The sequence below is a fragment of the Hemicordylus capensis genome, chromosome 1 (assembly GCF_027244095.1).
Source record: "Hemicordylus capensis ecotype Gifberg chromosome 1, rHemCap1.1.pri, whole genome shotgun sequence".
NCBI lineage: Eukaryota > Metazoa > Chordata > Lepidosauria > Squamata > Cordylidae > Hemicordylus > Hemicordylus capensis.
Genome location: NC_069657.1, coordinates 408,217,707 through 408,237,482, shown reverse-complemented (window position 1 = coordinate 408,237,482; position 19,776 = coordinate 408,217,707). Strand labels below are relative to the sequence as shown.

Genomic DNA, 19,776 nt, shown 5'->3' with positions numbered 1-19,776 from the left:
ACTAGCATATGCTCAGCACACCTAGGGCATTGCGAAAGCCTCTGTAAACATTTAAGCGTGCATAAAGACAACCTATTTTTGTAACCTACTAAGTATTTTTAACTGTTTATAAAAGCTGATACCGCCTCAGATGGAACCAGTCTGTAGTAATTGAAAAAGACCCTGTAACCATTTAAGTGTTCTTAAATTCAGCCTATTACTGAATCTTGAAATAATCCATTTTTTAGCCTTTTGAGTAAACGTTTTTTCTTTTTTAGGTTTTTTACTTTTTACAAACCTCTCAGAGTGGGTTTTTAACTCAGTAGGAAAAGCGGGATTTCTCTGGTGCAAACACGTCCTCAGGAGCTTTGCAACCTATCAGTTTTTCTCATCCTGTGTAGGCATACACGTGGAAAGAGGGTTTTTTTGGTATTTGCCCAATACCTAGTTACAGAGGGACCTTGGATTAAAGCACCCAATCCACTGGTCTGGTTCTCAGCAAGTTTTAGGATGCTTGGTGGCAGCATTTTAAATCTACCGGAAATATAGAAAGGTTTCATGAGAAGCCCACTCAGGCAGCTCAGTAGGGATGACTCAGCATTTTCTTTCTCTCTGAGACAAAGGCATAAATCTGCTACAATAACACTAAACATCAGAGGCAAGTTCCTCAGAAGTGCAGAGCACAATTGATAATGGTTGCACTCCAAACTCAGGAGAAGGGTGGGGATTAGGCATGATAAGCATGTCACACTACCTTAGAGACAATCTCCAAAGTGCAGCATCACACAGAAGATCCCCCAAACCCTGCCTTCCTGTTGAGCTCAAAGCTGAAGAATGGCCCTCATTGCTGCTTCCTTTTTCTCCCTTTGCCTGTGGCCACTGTTGCGGCATCCATTTCCTTCCCATCCTAACACTAGCAGTACTGAGCATGCAAGCTGCCTCCTTCTCCCTTCCCAACACCAGCTGATGTTCAGTACATCAGCACTGGGTGACAAGCCAACATGGGGGCAAGAGTGTGTTAGGGCTTGGCTCGGGTCTACGAGTCCAAGAGAATCGTGGCCAATGGTTGCTGCTTTATTGATATCCTGATGCCTTGCCTATGGCCTGATGACATGCGCTGCAGAGCTTGCTGGGATGCAGCCTCAGTGGACAAGGAAGAAGGGGGGTCTCTCTGCCCAGAAGCCAGAGGTTTGCGAAACCGCGGCTGGACAATTGTCTGCGGGATGATTCCCAAATTCACAGATTAACCACAGATTTGTCTACCCAAGGTTTCATGTGATGTCCGAACAGGCCTCATGTGACTGAATGCAGCAAATCCTGGTTTGTTCTACTTACAGTTTGTGAGAAAACCTGGCTGAAAACAGTCCCTATTTGATATGCTGACTTTAATAATAAAAGGTGGTTCAAAAAATGAGGAATTTTCAGTTTTGGATGAAGTGGCAAGTTGCAGTTTGCATTAAACCATGAAAGGAAATTGCAGATCTCCCTTTGCATGTGAAAGGGATGGGAAATGCATGAGTTGGGCACTCATGCTAATAATGCTGAACAGTGGCTTAATCATGAGTAAGCATTATGTCTGAACCTGGCCATTGGGTGCCAGAAATTTACCTTTAAAGAAACAAACTTATGATCATATCCTTGAAAAAAGTGTCTTATGATCCTCTTACCATTGCTGTAGCATAGGGTTGGCCAACCTGAGCCCCCTCCCCCCCCGCTCGGCTGTTGTTGGACTGTAATTACCATAACCCTCGGCTGTTGTTGGACTGTAATTACCCCCTCCCCCCGCTCGGCTGTTGTTGGACTGTAATTACCATAACCCCTGGCTGTTGGCACTTGAGGCCAACAATGATGGGAGGTCAGCAACCCTGTGGAGCCTCATGGGTCTAAGAGAGGAGAGTTGATCTCGTGGTAGCAAGTGTGAATTGTCCCCTTTGCTAAGCAGGATCCACCCTGGTTTGCATTTCAATGGGAGACTACATGCAAGCACTGTAAGATTCCCACCCACCCCGGGAGGGGAGACTCTCTGGAAGAGCATTTGAATGCAGAAGGTTCCAGGTTCCCTCCCTGGCATCTCCAAGATAGGGCTGCGAGAGACTCCTGTCTGCAACCTTGGAGAAGCTGCTGCCAGTCTGTGTAGACAATACTGAGCTAGATGTACCAATGTTCTGACTAGGTATATGGCAGCTTCCTATGTGCCTCAGGTTGGCCATCCCTGCTGCGGCATTGTGCTGCATTCTGCGATTGCAGAAAGGATTGCCTTTTTGTTAGGAGAAGAGGCATATGGTTGTCACAGCACTGCACTTGCTTAGCTGCCAAAATGCAGTGCTGCTTTGTGAGAGATTCTAGTGTGTGTTCTCCATTAATACCTAAGGGAACTCAATGGCAGCTGAATCCATGGAAAGTACTCATGGACAGTGATCCCTCTAATTTTTTTCATCTCTGTGCAGAATGAGTTTTATTCTGGGTAGCAGTATCAAGGCAGTGTGTGCGCATGTGCATTCAGAATGGGGCCTTTCTGATTCAACCTGAGCAGGATCTAAAATGAACTGAGTGGACATCAAAAAACTTGTGAGCATGCACACATGTGCACTCCTTAGAGGGAACAGTGCTCATGGATGTAGCTGCCATTGTGGTGTTGCATTTACCTGCTTAAAGAAATGTGGCAGCTGCACTTGTGCAGCCTTGTGTTCTTAAAAGTATTGAAAGCCAGATAAGAAGAGGGAGCTTGAGCCTGTTAGGTGCAACCACTTGACCCAAGCAAATAGCAAACTGTTTGGTAATACTTTCTGAGCAGCAGTGTCCTAGTTTAAAGCTTTGCAAAATGGCTTTTGGTTATCATTCTTCTTTAAAACTGGCTGTCCTTTTGGTTCTTGGCTAGCCCACAGAGGTACCCTCTGTGTGCTTGAGAGGCTGCTGGAGGTGAACTAAGCCTGGCCCTACAAATGCAGGTTAAACACGCCTGCATTCTGCCTTTGACCCATGTGCCATGCAGATGAGTATTGAGAGGCTGGGGTTGCTGACCTCCTGTTCAGATGCATTCACTGTGTGGGCTGCAAGGCGCACTGCCTCCTGAGAGCCAAATGAGATGTGCATGTTGTAAAGGTCAGCAAACATTTTGGAAGTAAATGAAAAGCTGCAGGCCTGACTTGTAACATGTTCAAGGTATTTGGCCCTCTGTGAAGCATACAAAGTAAGTTCCTACATCTGTTCAGCAGCTGTCGAGTGGTCTTCCCCCCCCCCCCAGTTTTGGTTTTATGCAAGCAAAATTGTATCTATTGACAGCATGCTTACATTGTATTCTCTTCATAACCTTCAAAAAGTTGGATCGCTTTCTTCAAGGAATTATCTGGTTAAGGTAGCTAATCAGTCGGTCGGTTCCTGGATACCAGATTTCCTTGCAATACAACTGAAGTAGTGATGTTGTTTGCTGTCTATTAACAGCGCATTCACAATAGTCTGCAAAATGGTCTGTCTCCTGTGCTGTCTGTGCAGGTGAACAGTATAGCCACATTTGGTGGGCTGTTTGTTGGTCATAATCTTCCATGTGGAGAAGTCTCTTTTGACTGTGTCTCAGCCACCACATGTTTATGTGGGATTGGGTGGCCTTGTGGAAGGAGACATCTTGGAGTGGTGGGCTTATCGGGGGTGGGGAGAAGAAGCTACTGTTCCTGTTGTTCTTACAGGATGACTTAAAGTGCATTAACAGGTGCAAATTTGGCACTTTGCTTTGGTGAGTAAAACTTGTAGTAGATGTCTTGATCAAAACAAACTGGTCTTTGGGGTTGGGTCTTTGCTGGATGAACATGCTTCTGGGATATTGTGTGTATGTGTGTGAGTGGGGGGTGGGGGTGGGTGGGTTCCATGGAGTGACAGAAAGGAAGACACTCTTTGTAGCCAAACTGCTATATATTTTGTACTATTGGCTTTTCTGTGGCCTTCTGGTTGCATATGATTGGAGAAGATAAAGTTCTGCCCCCTTTACCTCCCATTCTGAGGTTGTCATTCGTCCTGTGCGTTAGCTGTTGCACCTGCTCTGCAGCTATATGTGAATACTGGGAATTCCAGATTACTTTTTTGAATATCTGAAAATAGGTACATTTCCCCGCATTTAGATGACTGTTGGCATGCACTGGTGCCTCTCTGAATGTTCATGGATTTACAGTTTGAGTCTGAGATTGCCACCTTAGGGAGGGCTGTAGCTCAGTGGTCAAGCATCTGGTCCCTGGCATCTTTGGGTAGGACTGAGAGAAACCCTTGTCTGCAATGAAACACAGGACAGCAGAAAATAATTGGAAATGATTTTCAAGTAAAGCTTGAATGGGTTTAGTTATTCAAACTTTGAAACTCATGAAATGTGATGTATTGGATATTTTCCTAATTATATATTGTATAGTTGAAATATTTTTCACTAGCTAGGCCAGGTGCAAAGCATCTCTCAGCCGCCCACCTCCACTACCATTTCCTGCTTCCGCTGCTGTTTCCTTCTTGCCCATCAGCCACCCCTGCTTTCTCCGCCCGGCTGTGGCACTGCCGTTTTCCTGGCCCGCCGCTGCTGTTTACTCCTGGGCTGGCTGGTGAGCCAGCCAGCCAGCGCCATTTTCTTCCCCCCACTCGTCCCTGTCGTTGTCCTATCCAGCTGCTTTCCAAACTCTCACGAGAGCTGCCACCCATGAGATTAGCCACGGGTGTGCCTTAGCGAATTATATATAAAGAAGACAAGAAGATTGTTGGAAGAGACTTCTGAGAGGTTTGTGCAACATGTGAATATAAAATGGTATATTTCCATTCTTAAAAACAAAAACAAAATAGAAATAAACATGCTAAATTAGATCCCAATTGATTTAGGGCCTTGACAATTTTTGATTCAAAATTTTGCGGAAAATCCACATCGCTAGTAGAGTCATAAGGAAAATAATTGGAATATACTAATCAGTATAACATTTCCTAGGGATAATCACTTGAAACACATTAATTACAACTTTGAAATTCCCAAACTTGCCTAATATTGCATTGACATCCATTCACTGTTCCTAACGAACTTTATGAAACAGACCGGTGTCTGGGCTAGCATTGTGCACATGCAGCACTGTGAGTTCCAGACTACCCCTGTGCTGACGCTTGTCGTCATCAATCTCCCCCTTCCTTGTGAATGACAGTGTGTGTTATGAAAATATGTCCCTGATGGTTGTGTGACACTCACATATTTTGGTGACACAATGGATGTGGAGGAAAACAGTCATAAGTGAAAATAGCCCCTTCTCCTTCTCAACCTCCTTCTCCGTTGCTGCCCCAAGGCTTTGGAATGCACTCCCTAGTGAAATAAGAGCCTCCCCATCTCTGACAATTTAAAAAGTCTTTAAAGATGCATCTGTTCACCCAGGCTTTTAACTGATACTGTTTTGATTGTGTTTAATGTTTTAGAATATTGGCTTTTTTTTTTTAAATTAAATTGTTGTGTGTTAAATTTCTTGTTTGTGTGTTTAATTAATGTTTTAATGTTTTATCTTGTTGTAAACCACCCAGAGACGTAAGTTTTGGGCAGTATAAAATATGTTAAATAAATAAATAAAATAAATAAAACCAACACAAGCAGTAGTCTGGAGCTTGCATTGTCGTGAGTGCTAGTCTGAATGTTTGCCAATGTACTCTTAGAAATGGAAATGTTTCCATAGAGAAATTAAGTATGGGGAATATTTCCACCCTACTTCTCTGTATGAAAGCACTTTTCAACTGCCGACCTATCACAGAGAGATTCATTTATATTGAGTGTTATCTATACCAGTGCTGGACATAATTGAACTTTGTTACTCATGGGGAACTGAAACTTTGATAAACTAATGCAATAAATGGCATACTTGTGGAAGGACAGAACAAATCTATAAAAACAATTAAGTGGTTGGTCTTATGAGAGAGATCTTTTGTTCTTTTTAGCTTCCGTGGAAATGCAACTCCTGGCCTTACTGATCTGAGCTGCTTTGGAAAATTGTCATTCATTCTAATGAAAACATTTGGGACTTGTCATGTGGTGATTGTAATCAGAAGTCTGTTTTTAAAAAGAGATTTCTAGCTGTGACCAATCAATTAAGAGACACACAAGTCGTGGGTAGCCATATTGTCCATTAGATAAACATGCAGAAGCTGATGTAGGGCAACGTTATACCTCAGAGCTAGCAAATGTATCACAATGTGGTCAGCAAGCTTTTGCATTTTCAAGAAATTTTCTTCAGATTGGATGTTGAACAAACTTGGACATGTTGGAAGAGCTTCAAGGCCTGCAATTTTTTATAGATTTAATTTAAGATGGAAGTGCAGGAGATCTTATGCAGATCTAATAAATTAATCTTAATTAAAATTAAGGAAATTAAAAAAGGCAATTAAAAAAGGAGCCAGCGTGGTGTAGTGGTTAGAGTGCTGGGCTAGGACCGGGGAGACCCGAGTTGAAATCCCCATTCAGCCATGAAACTAGCTGGGTGACTCTGGGCCAGTCACCTCTCTCTCAGCCTAACCTACTTCACAGGGTTGTTGTGATGAGAAACCGAAGTATGTAGTACACCGCTCTGGGCTCCTTGGAGGAAGAGCGGGATATAAAATTTAAATAAATAGATAAATAGATAGATAGATAGATAGATAAATAAAAAATAAAATAAAATAAAATAAATCTCTTTTAGGTGTGATACAAGAAGACTGCCGGGACAAAGCCTCGTAAATGACTAATCTCCCCCCACCTCTTTTTGTCGAAAATATAAAATATAGCAGTTACCTGGTTCCCGCTTGCCTGCAGACACCCAGCTCTGGCCTATACTTGGGCCCCAAATGTATTTTTTATGCTAGATTCTTGTTTTGGCTTGCCTTGCTGCTAACATTAAGGATCGATGCCAATATTTTCTTTCGTGTAACTGAGCAGTAATTGCGCTGCTGATACTATCCCAGCAGTAGTGTGTGCACACTACTGCTTGGAGTGAGTCACCTGTCATGAATAGCATGCAGTTTTGTAATACTGAACCTAATTGGGTGTAAGTGAATTATTTCTAGATCTCTGACCAGCATAAAAGAGGTTCTGCTAATGCCAGGCATGTGGCTGATGGCTACAATTTTGCATGTCCCCAGACAATGTCTGACCTAATCAGAACGATGTAAATAGATGTCGGTCCAGAACTTTCATTCTAACTGTACTGATGTACTCATGCTTAAAATACAGCATCTGGCGGCTTGCTCTGGGACTGGATCCCTCCCCCACCAATCTTTGTAACCTCAAGCCTTTTAAGGATAAAACTGTGTAGGATTCCTAACTGGCCATCCCGGGCCTGTCAGCGGTGGGCACGGGTCCTTGAGAGCATTTTTAGGAAATTAAAGATTTGCTGGCTGAGCAGCCTTTTGATCAAACACATGGTCTGTTGTAGCATTTAGAAGTAATGTGAAGGGAGAAGAAATGGAAGATGGGCTTAAATAAGTGATCTTCACTATTCTTCAGGTGGCCGGGAGGGGGGGCACATTGGCAAAAAGCCTGTGTGAGAGACATTTCCTGCTGTGCTGACCTCCACACAGTGCTGTGCTTTTCTCTTTGCTAGTATGGCCCATTAAGAGAGACAAAGCCCTCTCTTGAGAGCTCTTGGAGAAAAGCACTGGGAAGAGCTACACTTCCCAGCACTCTGTACGCACCTTCCAAGATGGTGCATGGGCTCAATGGGCTCCATTTCCCTTAAACCCCCCCCCACACACACACACACGTACTGGGCAAAGTGTAGCACTGCATGATGAGAATGGTCATCTCCACCTGGTGCCAGGGGAATTGTGTGAAATATTCAGTTTTGGCTGAAGCGTCACACAGGCCCAGTAAACAATTTAGTCAGGAAGACACACTTAGGATTGATGGAGGATATCACTGCCCCTGAGCCTTATAAGGCCCCGAGGTTCTGGAATACACTCCCTGTTGAAATAAGAGCATCTCCTTCTCTGCTTGCTTTTAGGATGACCCTCAAGACATTCCTGTTCTCCCGGTTTTTTAACTGAAGTTTAAAGTTTAGTGTGTTTGCTTACTGAGATTCTTTTAATCTCTTTTATGAATGTTAATTGTTTTATGTTTTATATGTTATGTGTTTAACTTTGTTCACCGCCTGGAGATGTCTATATCAGCTGGTATAGAAATATGATAGATGAATAAATAAAATAATGAAGAACACAGACTTAAATCTAAGCAATTTTGGCCTTTGAGGAGATCTTTTGAGGGCATTTGCTTCAAGGGCACAGTTACCATTTTAGGACACTTGCTATCTCAGCTTACTTGAGTCGTTTAGTATGAACTGCCTTGGTTGCTGGCTTTTATCTGAAGTCTACCTCCTCTTGAGGATAGTTAAATATTCTCTTAGCTTTTCCACATTTGCCACCTTATTGCCATTCAACAATCATGTGACTCTTGATTGACCCCTAATCTCCTGATGAGTCTTGATTCTTTACTGTCCCTCCCGTTCACTGCTTGCTTTCCTTTGCCTTGTTCTCTACCATATCTGGTGTTGATCCCATTATACTTCTGCCTTTCATCTCTACAACAGTTCCCTTCTCTCCTCTCCATGCAAGCCTCCACCGTCAAGTGTTTGACCTGTCCCATCCCTCCCTCCTTCTTTCAGCTCTCCTGAGCCCTCTTAAACTTCAAAAAAAGAGGACCACACACCTTGTGTCATTTGAAATAAGTCGTCCTCCTTGCTTGATATGAATGGTGAACTTTGTTTTAAGGTTCTTCTTCAAGTGTTGATCTTGGTATGATTGGTTCTGGTCTGCACCGCAGTCAGAGTTGGAAAGATGGGAGAGAAAGCCCTTGACATTATAGGGGTTTGCTTCAGTGTGTGATTTGTCCTTTCTTGATTTGTGTTGACAACTCAAACATTGAAGCAAATTATGGGAGGAAGGACTGAGTGATTTGCATAAACAATCCTCTCTTACAATGGGAGCCTTTCTATTCTTTCTGTGATGCTTTAAGTAACTCTTCTGGAAGGAAAAAGTAAATATATCCCTGGCTTTCAGCATAGTAATCTCAATAGGATATGGAATGCCACATGCTTAATAGCTGCTGTGAATAAAAGCCTCCCCTGCTGCATTTCTTGATCTAGCTTGCAAGAGTTCAGTAGGTTTTGAAACTCGAGGCAGTGCAGGAAGGCTAGATTATCTGTTGCATTGGTGTTTTAATTTTAAAAACAAAAATATATACTTGGTACCAGTTCAAGTCCTGTTATTCTAAACCCTCCCCCTGTAATCTGCATTCATTCAAGCTGAGATAAGGGAATCATTTTCATCATTGCTTTAAAATGTGAAATAATAAATCGGCCAAATATCTTGTGGGTGGAAGGGATAAAGGGCAGCCTGTGCTGAGAAACAAAACCTGTTGTTGAGCTTGGGTGGGTAGGAGGAGGCAACAATCTTCCTGATACTATAAACAGGGCCAATTCGTCAGCAGAGAAGTCTGTTGATAATTAAGTCAGTTGTTTCGCCGGAACCACTCGATGGGCCAAAGAGATGCTGGAAGGAGTGAACTCATTCTGTTTTCCCATTAGTCCAGATGACTTATTTAGGGATCCAGGTGGCCAGTGTGCATAACATCTTGTCCTGGCCATAAGCAAAGAGTGGTTAGACACTGTAGAATACTGAGCCCTATTCAAACATTACATTGTCTGTGTTTGCAGCATGGTGGATTTGATTTAAATCAAACTGATTTAAATCACGATTTAAATCACAATTTAAATCACTAGCAGGGTGGATAAAAATAAAAAAATCCGATTTAAATCAAAAAATTTTTTTGATTTAAATTGGATTTTTTTGATTTAAATCAGATTTTTTTTATTTTTATCCACCCTGCTAGTGATTTAAATCAGTTTGATTTAAATCAAATCCACCCTGGTTTGCAGCTATCTGTATAACATACATATTTCTGTGTGAATGATTGCATGTGCATGCATTGTAAAAGTAAACCTGGATGTACTGCTCTATGTGTGTTGAATGTAAAGTGTGAATAACTGTACATGCTTACAGATTATATGTGCATTGAACATAACATGAATAGGGCCATGGGCTTAACATATACTGCCAGCCACTCTAGTGCTGCTTCTATTGGTGAATGCTATGTCTTGAGAAGCTCAGCTTTGATTTAAATCAAGGTCCAGCCCTCATGACTATAGGGAAGACTCTCAATATATTTGTGATCTGTTAATGCAGGAATTCCCAACTTCGGGTCCCCAGATGTTGCTGGATTAAAACCCCCATCATCCTCAGCTGCAAAGGCCATTGTGGCTAGGGATGATGGGAGTTGTAGTCCAACTTTGTAGACCCAAAGTTGGGCACTTCTGCATTAAAGTAATAGGCCATGACCCAAAGAGTCCAGTTGGTACGTCCACGCTCCAAGCATACCCTGAAATTTCTTTCCTTGATTTCAGAATGGTATTTGGTGACACCATATTAGAACATTTTTTTCTTTTAAGCAGTCAGTATATTCTTGTGCAACTCTGTTATAATTTCTTGAGGTCACTGAATTATTGGCAACTTGAGCAGCACAGTGGACTTGGGGCACAGACCTATTTCTCTTCCCCTTTCAGGCTAAGCAACCACAATCCACAAGTGGTTAAAAAGTCCCAAGATTTCTTCCAGCGGGACTACAGAGAAAAGCTGCCAGCTGTGAATTTGGTCCAGTATCTCTGCTTCGCATTTGAAACTTACAAAAGGGAACTGGTCCTATTTCCTCATTACATTGATTATATTTAGCTGTAGAGAGCTGAGTATGTGTTGAGCAATAGACATTTTCCACTTATTTCCTTTTTAACTTATCCATTAACTTTTATTTTGGAAAGCCGTTATTGTAAAGAAGGGCCTTGCACTGTGACTTTTTCCTCTCTGTTGTTTGGATCCTCTCTTGTGTGTGTGTGTTCTGTTTCCTGATTTTTGTTGTGCTCTGTTGGCACAGTCTTTTGTACGAGGCTGTACCGAGCAAACCATACTCTGCCTAGTCCAGTACTTGACTCTGACTGGCAGCAGCACTCCAGAGTCTTGGTAGAGAGAGAAACCCTTCAGAGGTTGACCCGGACCTTCTGCACAGAAAGCACATGCTCCGCCAGTGAGCTGTGAGGATTCCTTGCTTTGCTTCACCTTGACCAGGGGGGCTGTATATCTGCTACAGTTTATTGACACTGAGGAAACTGAACATGACAATTTGATAGTGATGTTTCAGCCTTTGGATTCTTAAGAACATACAAAAGAACAGCCCTATTGGATTAGGCCCAAGGCCCATCTAGTCCAGCATCCTGTTTCACACAGTGACCCACCAGATGCCGCTGGAAGCCTACAGGCAGGAGTTGAGGGCATGCCCCCTCTCCTGCTGTTACTCCCCTGCAACTGGTACTCAGAGACATCCTGCCTTTGAGGCTGGAGGTGACCTATAGCCCTCAAGCTGGTAGCCATTGATAGACCTCTCCTCCATTAAGTTCTTCTCTGTGGAAGAGCAGAAAGAGCCTTTCTCCCAGCAGTACCTGTTTGCTAAGCACAGCATTATATTATATTATATTAGAGCTGACATGCTTAACTTACTTTTCCTAAATAGGAGGGTGTGCATGTGCTCCGGATTGGGACCTAGAAGGACAGGACTGGGTTTTAATCCATTGCCCCTACCATAGCCTTAATCCATGTTGGTGGTCTTCCTCCCTCATCTTTGGTTATTAAGTATATTTGTATACTGCCTATACAAAAAGGTCCCTAGGCGGTTCACAATCTAAAAAACATTAAAAATTAATGCATTCTAAAATACAATAACTAAAAAACCAGAGTTTTAAAACTATTGTTATTAAGTCCTTGCTTAAGAATAGTATTGTACTAAATAGCCCTCTCGAGGGTTGCTGCTTCCCTCAAGATGAGAACTCCCACTAGTGTCAAAGGGATATTCCTCACTGGACATATCACAGCTGTAGGGGATGCAGGCAGGAGAAAGTAAATTCCTTCCATCAAGTTCCCAGTCCAGGAAAAGCCCTCCCATTTGATTTAGTAGAGAAAAGCTCAGAATGTGAGCTCTAATGACGTGCTTAATGTAACGTGTGGTTTGGCCCTCAATTCATATAGGTTCTGTGCAAGAGGTTTTAGCCCCCTTTCTTGTAAATCAAGTATAAATAGGGCTCTGCATGTTTAGCATCCAGGAAAACGGAATTCTGCTGCTTGTATGCAAGTCTGCGTTTGTTTGGCTAGTTGTGGGGAAGGTCAGAGTTAGGTTGCATAGAAAGTGCTACGCCCTTGCTAGTCCGTGCCAAGAAAAAGGTGTGTTTGGAAGTGGTGGCTCTCATGTTTAGCAGGGGAGGAGCAACTTGCTCTTTCCAACATCAGTGCAGTGTCTTTCCAAGTGGCTGTTGCTTGTGTGTGTGTGTGTGTGTGTGTGATTGTGGGCCCTTTTGGGACAAGGAATAATTTTATTCCTTTTCTCATGTAAACTGCTTTGAGAACTCTTTCTCGTTAGAAAGTGGTATATTGCATTTTCATGTTTTCTCCCAATACCTTTCAAGCAGTCACTGCTCACGCTAGGTATGTAACTGGAATCAATCGTATACCTAGCTACAAACACAGAAGCCCTCTTAAGACATTATAAAAACTGGGGATTTAGTAGTGGCGCAGTGGGGAAATGCTTGACAACCAAGTGGAAGGTTGCCAGTTCAAATCCCCGCTGGTAAGTTTCCCAAACTATGGGAAATACTTCTATTGGGCAGCAGTGATATAGGAAGATGCTGAAAGGCATCATCTGATACTGTGTGGGAGGAGGCAATGGTAAACTCCTCCTGTATCCTACCAAAGACAACCACAGGGCTCTGTGGGCACCAGGAGTTGAAATCGACTTGACGGCACACTTGACCTTTACAGCATCCCCAAGAGCTCTGAAGCCCTGCCCCTAAGCTGGCATGCTCAGAAGCCCCGCCTCCCACTGTCCACAGTCAGAGGGTTACAGCATTTTTCAGAGGATTTAAGCACTGTAGTGTGTGTGGCTGTATTCCCAGAAAGGCACATACTCATTTACTTCAGAGTTTTTCCTTGAGAGAATGTTGAGTCATCTGAACATTGCAGGTTAAAAGAAGCTACTTTACCCTTGGGCTACAGTTCTCTATCGACGAGTAAATAAGCACAATGTGCTAACTAGTTGTTAATACTGCTAATTAGTTAGCACAGACACAATTTTAGTTTCAACAGGCATGTTTCTTGCTGGCTGACTTAGATTCTGTTCTTTCAGCGGGGAAAAGCATCCGTGTTCTTGAGGGGTTTGGTTGGTATATTTTGTTAAACAAATAATCCAGTATCGGAAACTGTCCTTGATATACAGGCTCTCAGCATGCCCTGGAGTTCATTTGACTGCTATATGCGTCTCATGCTGCTTTGACATGACTGATGAATTACTTCTTTTCAAGAAAGCATTTTCCATTTTCACAGAATGTAATTGGATCAGTTTATTTGTATGGCTGCAGCATGGCTTATAATAATCGTCTATTAATACAAACAATTACTGGTATATGTGTATGCAAATAGTGCATTGCAGGCCCTTGAAATGAAGCAGTGTGTCTGTTGCCTGGAGAATACTTAAAACTTTGGTGGTTCTCAGTTTACGGTGTAACCAGGGTTCTTATTCTTAGTATTGACTTTTCACAAGGCCAGTACAGTGTACATTCACTTCAAAAGAGATCATATGGAACCATAGGTGGAATTCTGCAAAAAATACTTTCTGATACTTTAGTTTGAACTAATGATTGCCTGCCATTTAGGTTTTGGATCCCGCCCCTCCCCCCCCGCCGCCCTGCCCCCCCCCCCGGACCAGCATGGTTACCTACATGGGGAAGGGCCATAGCTCGGTGGTAAAACACATGCTTTGCATGCAGAAGATTCCATTCCTGACATCACCAGGTAGGACTAAGAAAGAAGGTAGCTGAACCAGAGGTCAGAAGCCGATAGAAAGTAAAGTGTGCTGTCAAGTCAGTTTTGACTCCTGGCGTCCACAGAGCCCTGTGGTTTTCTTTGGTAGAATGCAGGGGGGACGGACGTTACCATTGCTGCCTCCCATGTGGTATGAGACGATGCCTTTCAGCATCTTCCTATATCACTGCTGCCTGATGTAGTACCAGTGGGGATTCAAACCGGCAACCTGCTTGTTAGTCAAGCATTTCCCTGCTGCGCCACTTAAGGTGGCCAGATAAGGCAGCTTAATAGTTCCACTCTTTTTGTCTGCCAACTAGGTGTGGTTGGTGGCTTGTTGAGGCTGAGATAAGTAGAGCAGTGATCTGGATTTGACAGAGAATCTTTTGTGTGTTTTTCCAAATACTACTGTGTGGGTCTATTGCAGGCCTGCTCAACTTTGGCCCTCCTGCAGATGTTGGCCTACAACTCCCATAATCCCTGGCTATTGGCCCCTGTGGCTGGGGCTTATGGGAGTTGTAGTCCAAAAACAGCTGGGGGGCCTAAATTGAGCAGGCCTGGTCTATAGTAATTGCCTTGTGGTGTTTAAAAGTGGCAGCAGATAAAAGAGTAATAAAGAAGCAGAACAAACGTTTATTTTCAGTAGTCCTGAAAACAGCTGAGCACAACACATTCTGGTTGTGTTAGAAGTGCCCCTTTTCACAGCACACAACATTGCTAATTAGCCGCTAATGAACTCTCAAAAGACTTGTAGATGCTAATCTTGCTAGCAAAGCAAACTTTTTGGTTTCAAGACAAAATCATATAAATTTAGAAAGGATATCATTTAAATCAGTGAGTCTAAATGTCTTGGTCAGGAAGAAGCTTTATCAAAATGTGTTGTGTGTTTTGAGTGTCTCAAGCTCGAAACGAAACACCTTTTAAATCAAGGGCTTGTTTCAAGCTCGGGACAAAACAACCCCGTTTTGATTCGAAACATTTTGATGTTTCGAGTGCCATTTTGGAGGCCTGTTCTTCCCTTGCTGATTGGTTTTCTGGCACTGGCTTCTATTTGGCTTGCAATCTCCTTTCTTCTTGGTTGGCTTGTTATATGAATCAAGTGTTGTCATGGGAAACTGTGCCCCCATTGGCACATTTACTGTGTGCTTCTGCAGTGTTTTTGAAGGCAGGGCTGGACTGGGGGCACTGAGAGGGCGGTGGAATGTATGTGGGGAGGGCGCCAGGTTTTGAGTAGAATGGGTAATTAAGGGTGGGAGTTGGGGCGCAGGGGCGCCGCACAGGTAGGGCGCACCGGGAATATGCCCTGTTGCCCTGTAGGCCAGTCTGAGCCTGCAGGGTTGCAAAATGCAATGCAAAACTTGTGTGCTCTCTGTGACTGCAGCTTGTTCTGGCCATAAGGAACAATGTGGAAACTTGAAACATCCATTTGTTCCCCGTGGGTAGCTTTGGAGAGGCAACAAAGTGGGTGGTGTGGTAGGGCATGATATGTGCTACCTACCACACAAGAAATAGGAAGTGGGTAATTCTAACCTTTCCCTAGGATCCTAGGTAGCACCCATCACGGCCTACCACCCAACCCACTTGGGTGTTACTAGGAGCTACCCAGGGTGAACAATGGGGTGTTTCAGGTTTCCCCATTGTTCCCTATGGCCAGAACACTTGAAATGTTGAGGTTTGTTTCATTGAAACAACTGGGTCGACCGCTCTTTTGGCTTTCTGTGTTTTGTTTCGAGCTTAAAACCAAAATGCAAAACCTTTTTCATGCATATCCCTACTTCTTACCCACTTTTTATCTTCTGGGGTGTTCATGACCACTCCAGCTAGAAACAGAGGCTAGGATCCAAAGAACAACTTTAGTCCATCCAAATGCACTTTTCTTTCTTACTTCTGAACAGCAAACCCTCATGTCATGTCAAACAGCTTTTGAGTGGTTTGCCATGCAGCATATCAGATTTCTGTTGGGAAACAAAAATCCAAAGCCCTTTTGGGCATGTGGAATTTACTGCAGGATTCTGTGAGTGCTGGCCAGGATGTTGGATGGAGCAGTCTTGAGCCAGGCCAGTATATCTTCTTGTCTTTTTTTTGGTACTATGTAATGGGTGTGTGTGAATTCTCATTATTTGGGCCAAGAGAAAATTTCCCCCTGCTGCATATGATTTGATATGGGGGTTGGATGTTAAGTGTACGACCACTCCCATGCCTTTCAGGTGGAGAAGAATGGAGTGTTACAGGTACTCTTGGCAAGCTGTTTGATAAAACCCTTGTGACAACATTTCAAGCCTTGATGGTTGGTTCTTGATGTTTGTTTGCTTCAGGGACTTGGATAGGGAAATGGGAATACAAGCAGGTGTGTGTGTGTGCCTGAGTGCTAGTTTCTGTCTCTGCAAGAGAAGTTAACTTGGTGTTTTTCACTGAGCTTTGTTGTTTGCAACTTGAAGCATTAAGAACCCCTCCAATGAACTGGTCAGAGCATGGAAAGACTTCAAACATTGGGGCAGAGGGTCACTGGTTCTCATGAATATCTGAAAATTATTTCTTGGGTATTGCTAGACTGCATGACTGACTCTGTTTTTCAGCACTGGAGGTGGCTGGTCATGGCAGGTGATGCCATCATGGTGATGCGGGGGCTAGCAAAGCTCAGCAAAGCAGTCCTAGAAACACAAGCAGGACAGATTCGGCAAGTCGTCTTTGGTGGTGATGCAGCAACCATAGCCCGAAGCTTTCAGGCCACTGCTGAGGAACAGTTCAGTGCTGCCATGGGAAAAATGCAGGTAAGTGTGTGGATATCTTCCTCCAAGTTAATCAGCACTTGTGGGCTTCTTTCCCAGCTTCTTGTATGAGAAAGGCATCTAACTTTCAACACAGTGGTAGTTGTCAACCTGTGTATCCCCCTACAATGTATATTGTCGGATGCTGGCATCACTGAAGATGTTCTGCTAAATAGTGGTTAGAGTGCTGGACTAGGACCGGGGAGACCCGAGTTCAAATCCCCATTCAGCCATAATACTAGCTGGGTGACTCTGGGCCAGTCACTTCTCTCTCAGCAGGGTTGTTGTGAAAGAGAAACTCAAGGATGTAGTACACCGCTCTGGGCTCCTTGGAGGAAGAGTGGGATATAAATGTAAAGTAATAATAATAAATAAAAATAACCCATACCCTGAATTGGCGTGCCAAGTCATGCACATTCAGGTAACAGGATATCTAAAGATCTCTGACCTACTGTGGGCTGTCTAAACTCTTATTGCAAAGGTATAAGAAAGAGAAATATTTTTCTTTCCCTGAATAACAAAAGGGTAGGGATTTTAGAAGGGACCATGTGCTTCTGTGTTTAACCATGGTTTACAGGAAGCCAGACTGTACTGGCCCACAGCAACTCTGCTTAAATTCAGCTGCACAATCCAAAAATGTGATAATGGCTGCATTTTTAATGTCTGTCAATAATTATCCCCAGATGATCAGGATGGCAAAAAACCACAATCGATGGTTTTTTAACCCACACCTAAAAATACAAAGTATTTAAACACTCATGGTTGGAAACGTGTGCATCATAGACACACATTTATTAGGGGCTCGGGTTTGGATGCTACTCTTCAACAAATGTGCGCTTGTAACAAACCCAGGTTTGTGGCTATGTAATATGACACCCCCCCGCCCACACACACACTCATTGTGCATTGTTGTTTCTCTTTGGCAGCTCCTTAGAGAAGAGGGTGGCTGCATTTTCCACATGTATGTCTGTCTCAAAATCTGAATTGTATGTTTCCTGCTGAAGGCAGGGAGAGGGAAATGTTTTATCGTAAATGACTGTGTCCTCTGCACTTCTGGCCAACTTTTTAGCTTTTTCTAATTTTTTATAATTGTTGGAAGAGAAGTGTTTCCATTGTGTACCTCTATGGTAGTGTGGTAAAAGCAGCCAGAAGGCTTTCTCTCCCCCACCCCCTTCTCTTCTTTACTGAAAATTGCAGAGATACTTACCTCTGTAATAAGAAGGGCTGGAACTAACTTTATTTCCTCCAAGTGGGAAAAACAATTAGCATTTAGGAAAAGTCTGCTATTGACACCAGTGTTGAATCTGTCTTTGGCAAAGGTTCAGAAAACACAAGGGAAATGGGATAGAGTTTCCAGGGATCACTGGGTGGAGTAGCTCTTCCCTTCATAGCTTTCTGTTAGCCTGAAGTTTGTGTCTTTCTCTATTTTATTTTACTATTGCTGGCCATATTTGTGGGCCAAATATGCTGAACTCTGCAAAATCCCCAATACTATAGTTGCATAGTAGTTATGTATGCAGCCTGTACAGCAAAGCACCTGAACTACATAAGGATTCTTTAGCTGGTAAATGGTATAATTTATTTGCACTTGTTCTGGAAGATCTGTGTGCTTTAGGGATCATGTGGGCTGGAGAGAACAACTGTAGATCTTGCTATCTGTGTGGAGGAAAATGGTTTTTTCTTTTTTTGATCTTTCATTTGCAGGATCTGGGCAAACAGCAGGAGAACTGGAAGGATCTTGATGAGGACTTTGGAAAAGAGTTTTCAGAATCAGAGTTGGGGGGTGCTCCAACGGACTTCTCCCATCCTCCTCAAGACCAGCCTCCTAAGCAGAGCAGCACAGAGGGCCCCTCGTACTCCTATGTTGCCAACGGACCTTTTCCAAATGCCAGTGAGACTGGAGACTCCAGGTCTAGTCAGAATCCCATCTCTGCCAAAGTGAACGCAAAGCTTTTTGCAGGCTTTAGGGACCCTGGGAATCCTTTTGCTGCTACCTATGGGCAAAGCCGGGCTTTTCACCAAGATCATTCCCCTGTCAGTGGACTAACAGCTGAAGACATTGATAAAGCCAGGCAAACCAAAGTGGATCCACAGCACAAGCCACATAAACAGATGGTACGTAACCTTTCTTAACAACCCCAGAGGATTTGGAGTTGCTTGAATGAGGACCACATTTTCCTTTTCTAAGTGCCCCATCCAACCCCTGTAGAACATGTCTCTGTGTCTGAATAGTGGTAAGAGCAATGCAATATTTCCCTTCTTACTATCCCTGCCATTAAAAAAACATGGAGGTCATTCACACCATCAAAAACTGTTCTACCTGGGTTTGGGAGCTGTGTGTGTTCCCAATTTTCAGTTGTGTAGAAGCAAGGTAGGAGGAAAACTTGGGTAGAAGTGACTGTGCAAGGTAGGAGGAAAAGCTACCCAGGTTTTCCTCCTAACTTGATTCCACACAACCAAAAATTGGCAGCACATCTCCCAAACCCAGGTAGAACAGTGTTTGGTGTGAATGGCCTCATGGTCTTCAGGATGTTAGGAACTGAGGCAACTTGTCCAAGGCACAGTGGTCTTAGTTTGCTTGTTACTTTTTTTTGGAGGGGAGATATCTCAATGTGGTGCCAGGGTCCTGAATTCAGAAGCATCCCTTTGTTTTACTGTGGGGGGGGGGACACTGTAATTTCTGCTTTGACTTTTTCATGGTAAATAATCTTGTGTTCTGGTTTAACAGAGGAAGGTGGGGGAAATATCAATATTATAATAATAGTAACCAGTCTGTATTGCATTTATTTGAATGAGTTATCTCCCTGACCTTCCATTCTGTTGCCAAAAGAATAAGACTTTCTGGATGAGTACCCTGTTCAAATAAATGGGTTCACTTGCTAACGTTTCTCTCTTGGAGGGGAGGGGCATGCACATGCCCAAGTTCTATCCCAAGCTGAGATTTTCCCCCCTCCCCCGCCAAAAGTACAACTAAATAGACCCAATGTCTTTCATGCTGAAGGCAACATCTAAAATCTAGATCTTCTGGCTCAATACCAAGTCTCTGTATCCTGGACCATGCTTTCAGTCTCCTCTGTAAGCCTTGTTGTCTGGTGCAGAGACCAGAATGGACAGA

General features: G+C 43.4%; 1 protein-coding gene across 2 annotated transcripts in view; it reads left to right on the top strand.

The window, feature by feature from the left end:
- The window catches only part of COQ8A (coenzyme Q8A), an 87,601-nt gene that overhangs the window by 9,645 nt on the left and 58,180 nt on the right, over positions 1-19,776 (top strand). For both annotated transcript variants that reach the window (XM_053307063.1, XM_053307055.1), the window contains exons 2-3: positions 16,470-16,664; positions 18,366-18,776. In XM_053307063.1, coding sequence (XP_053163038.1) covers positions 16,488-16,664; positions 18,366-18,776 — 588 coding nt within the window. In that variant the 5' untranslated portion in view covers positions 16,470-16,487. The remainder of the gene's footprint in view (positions 1-16,469; positions 16,665-18,365; positions 18,777-19,776) is intronic.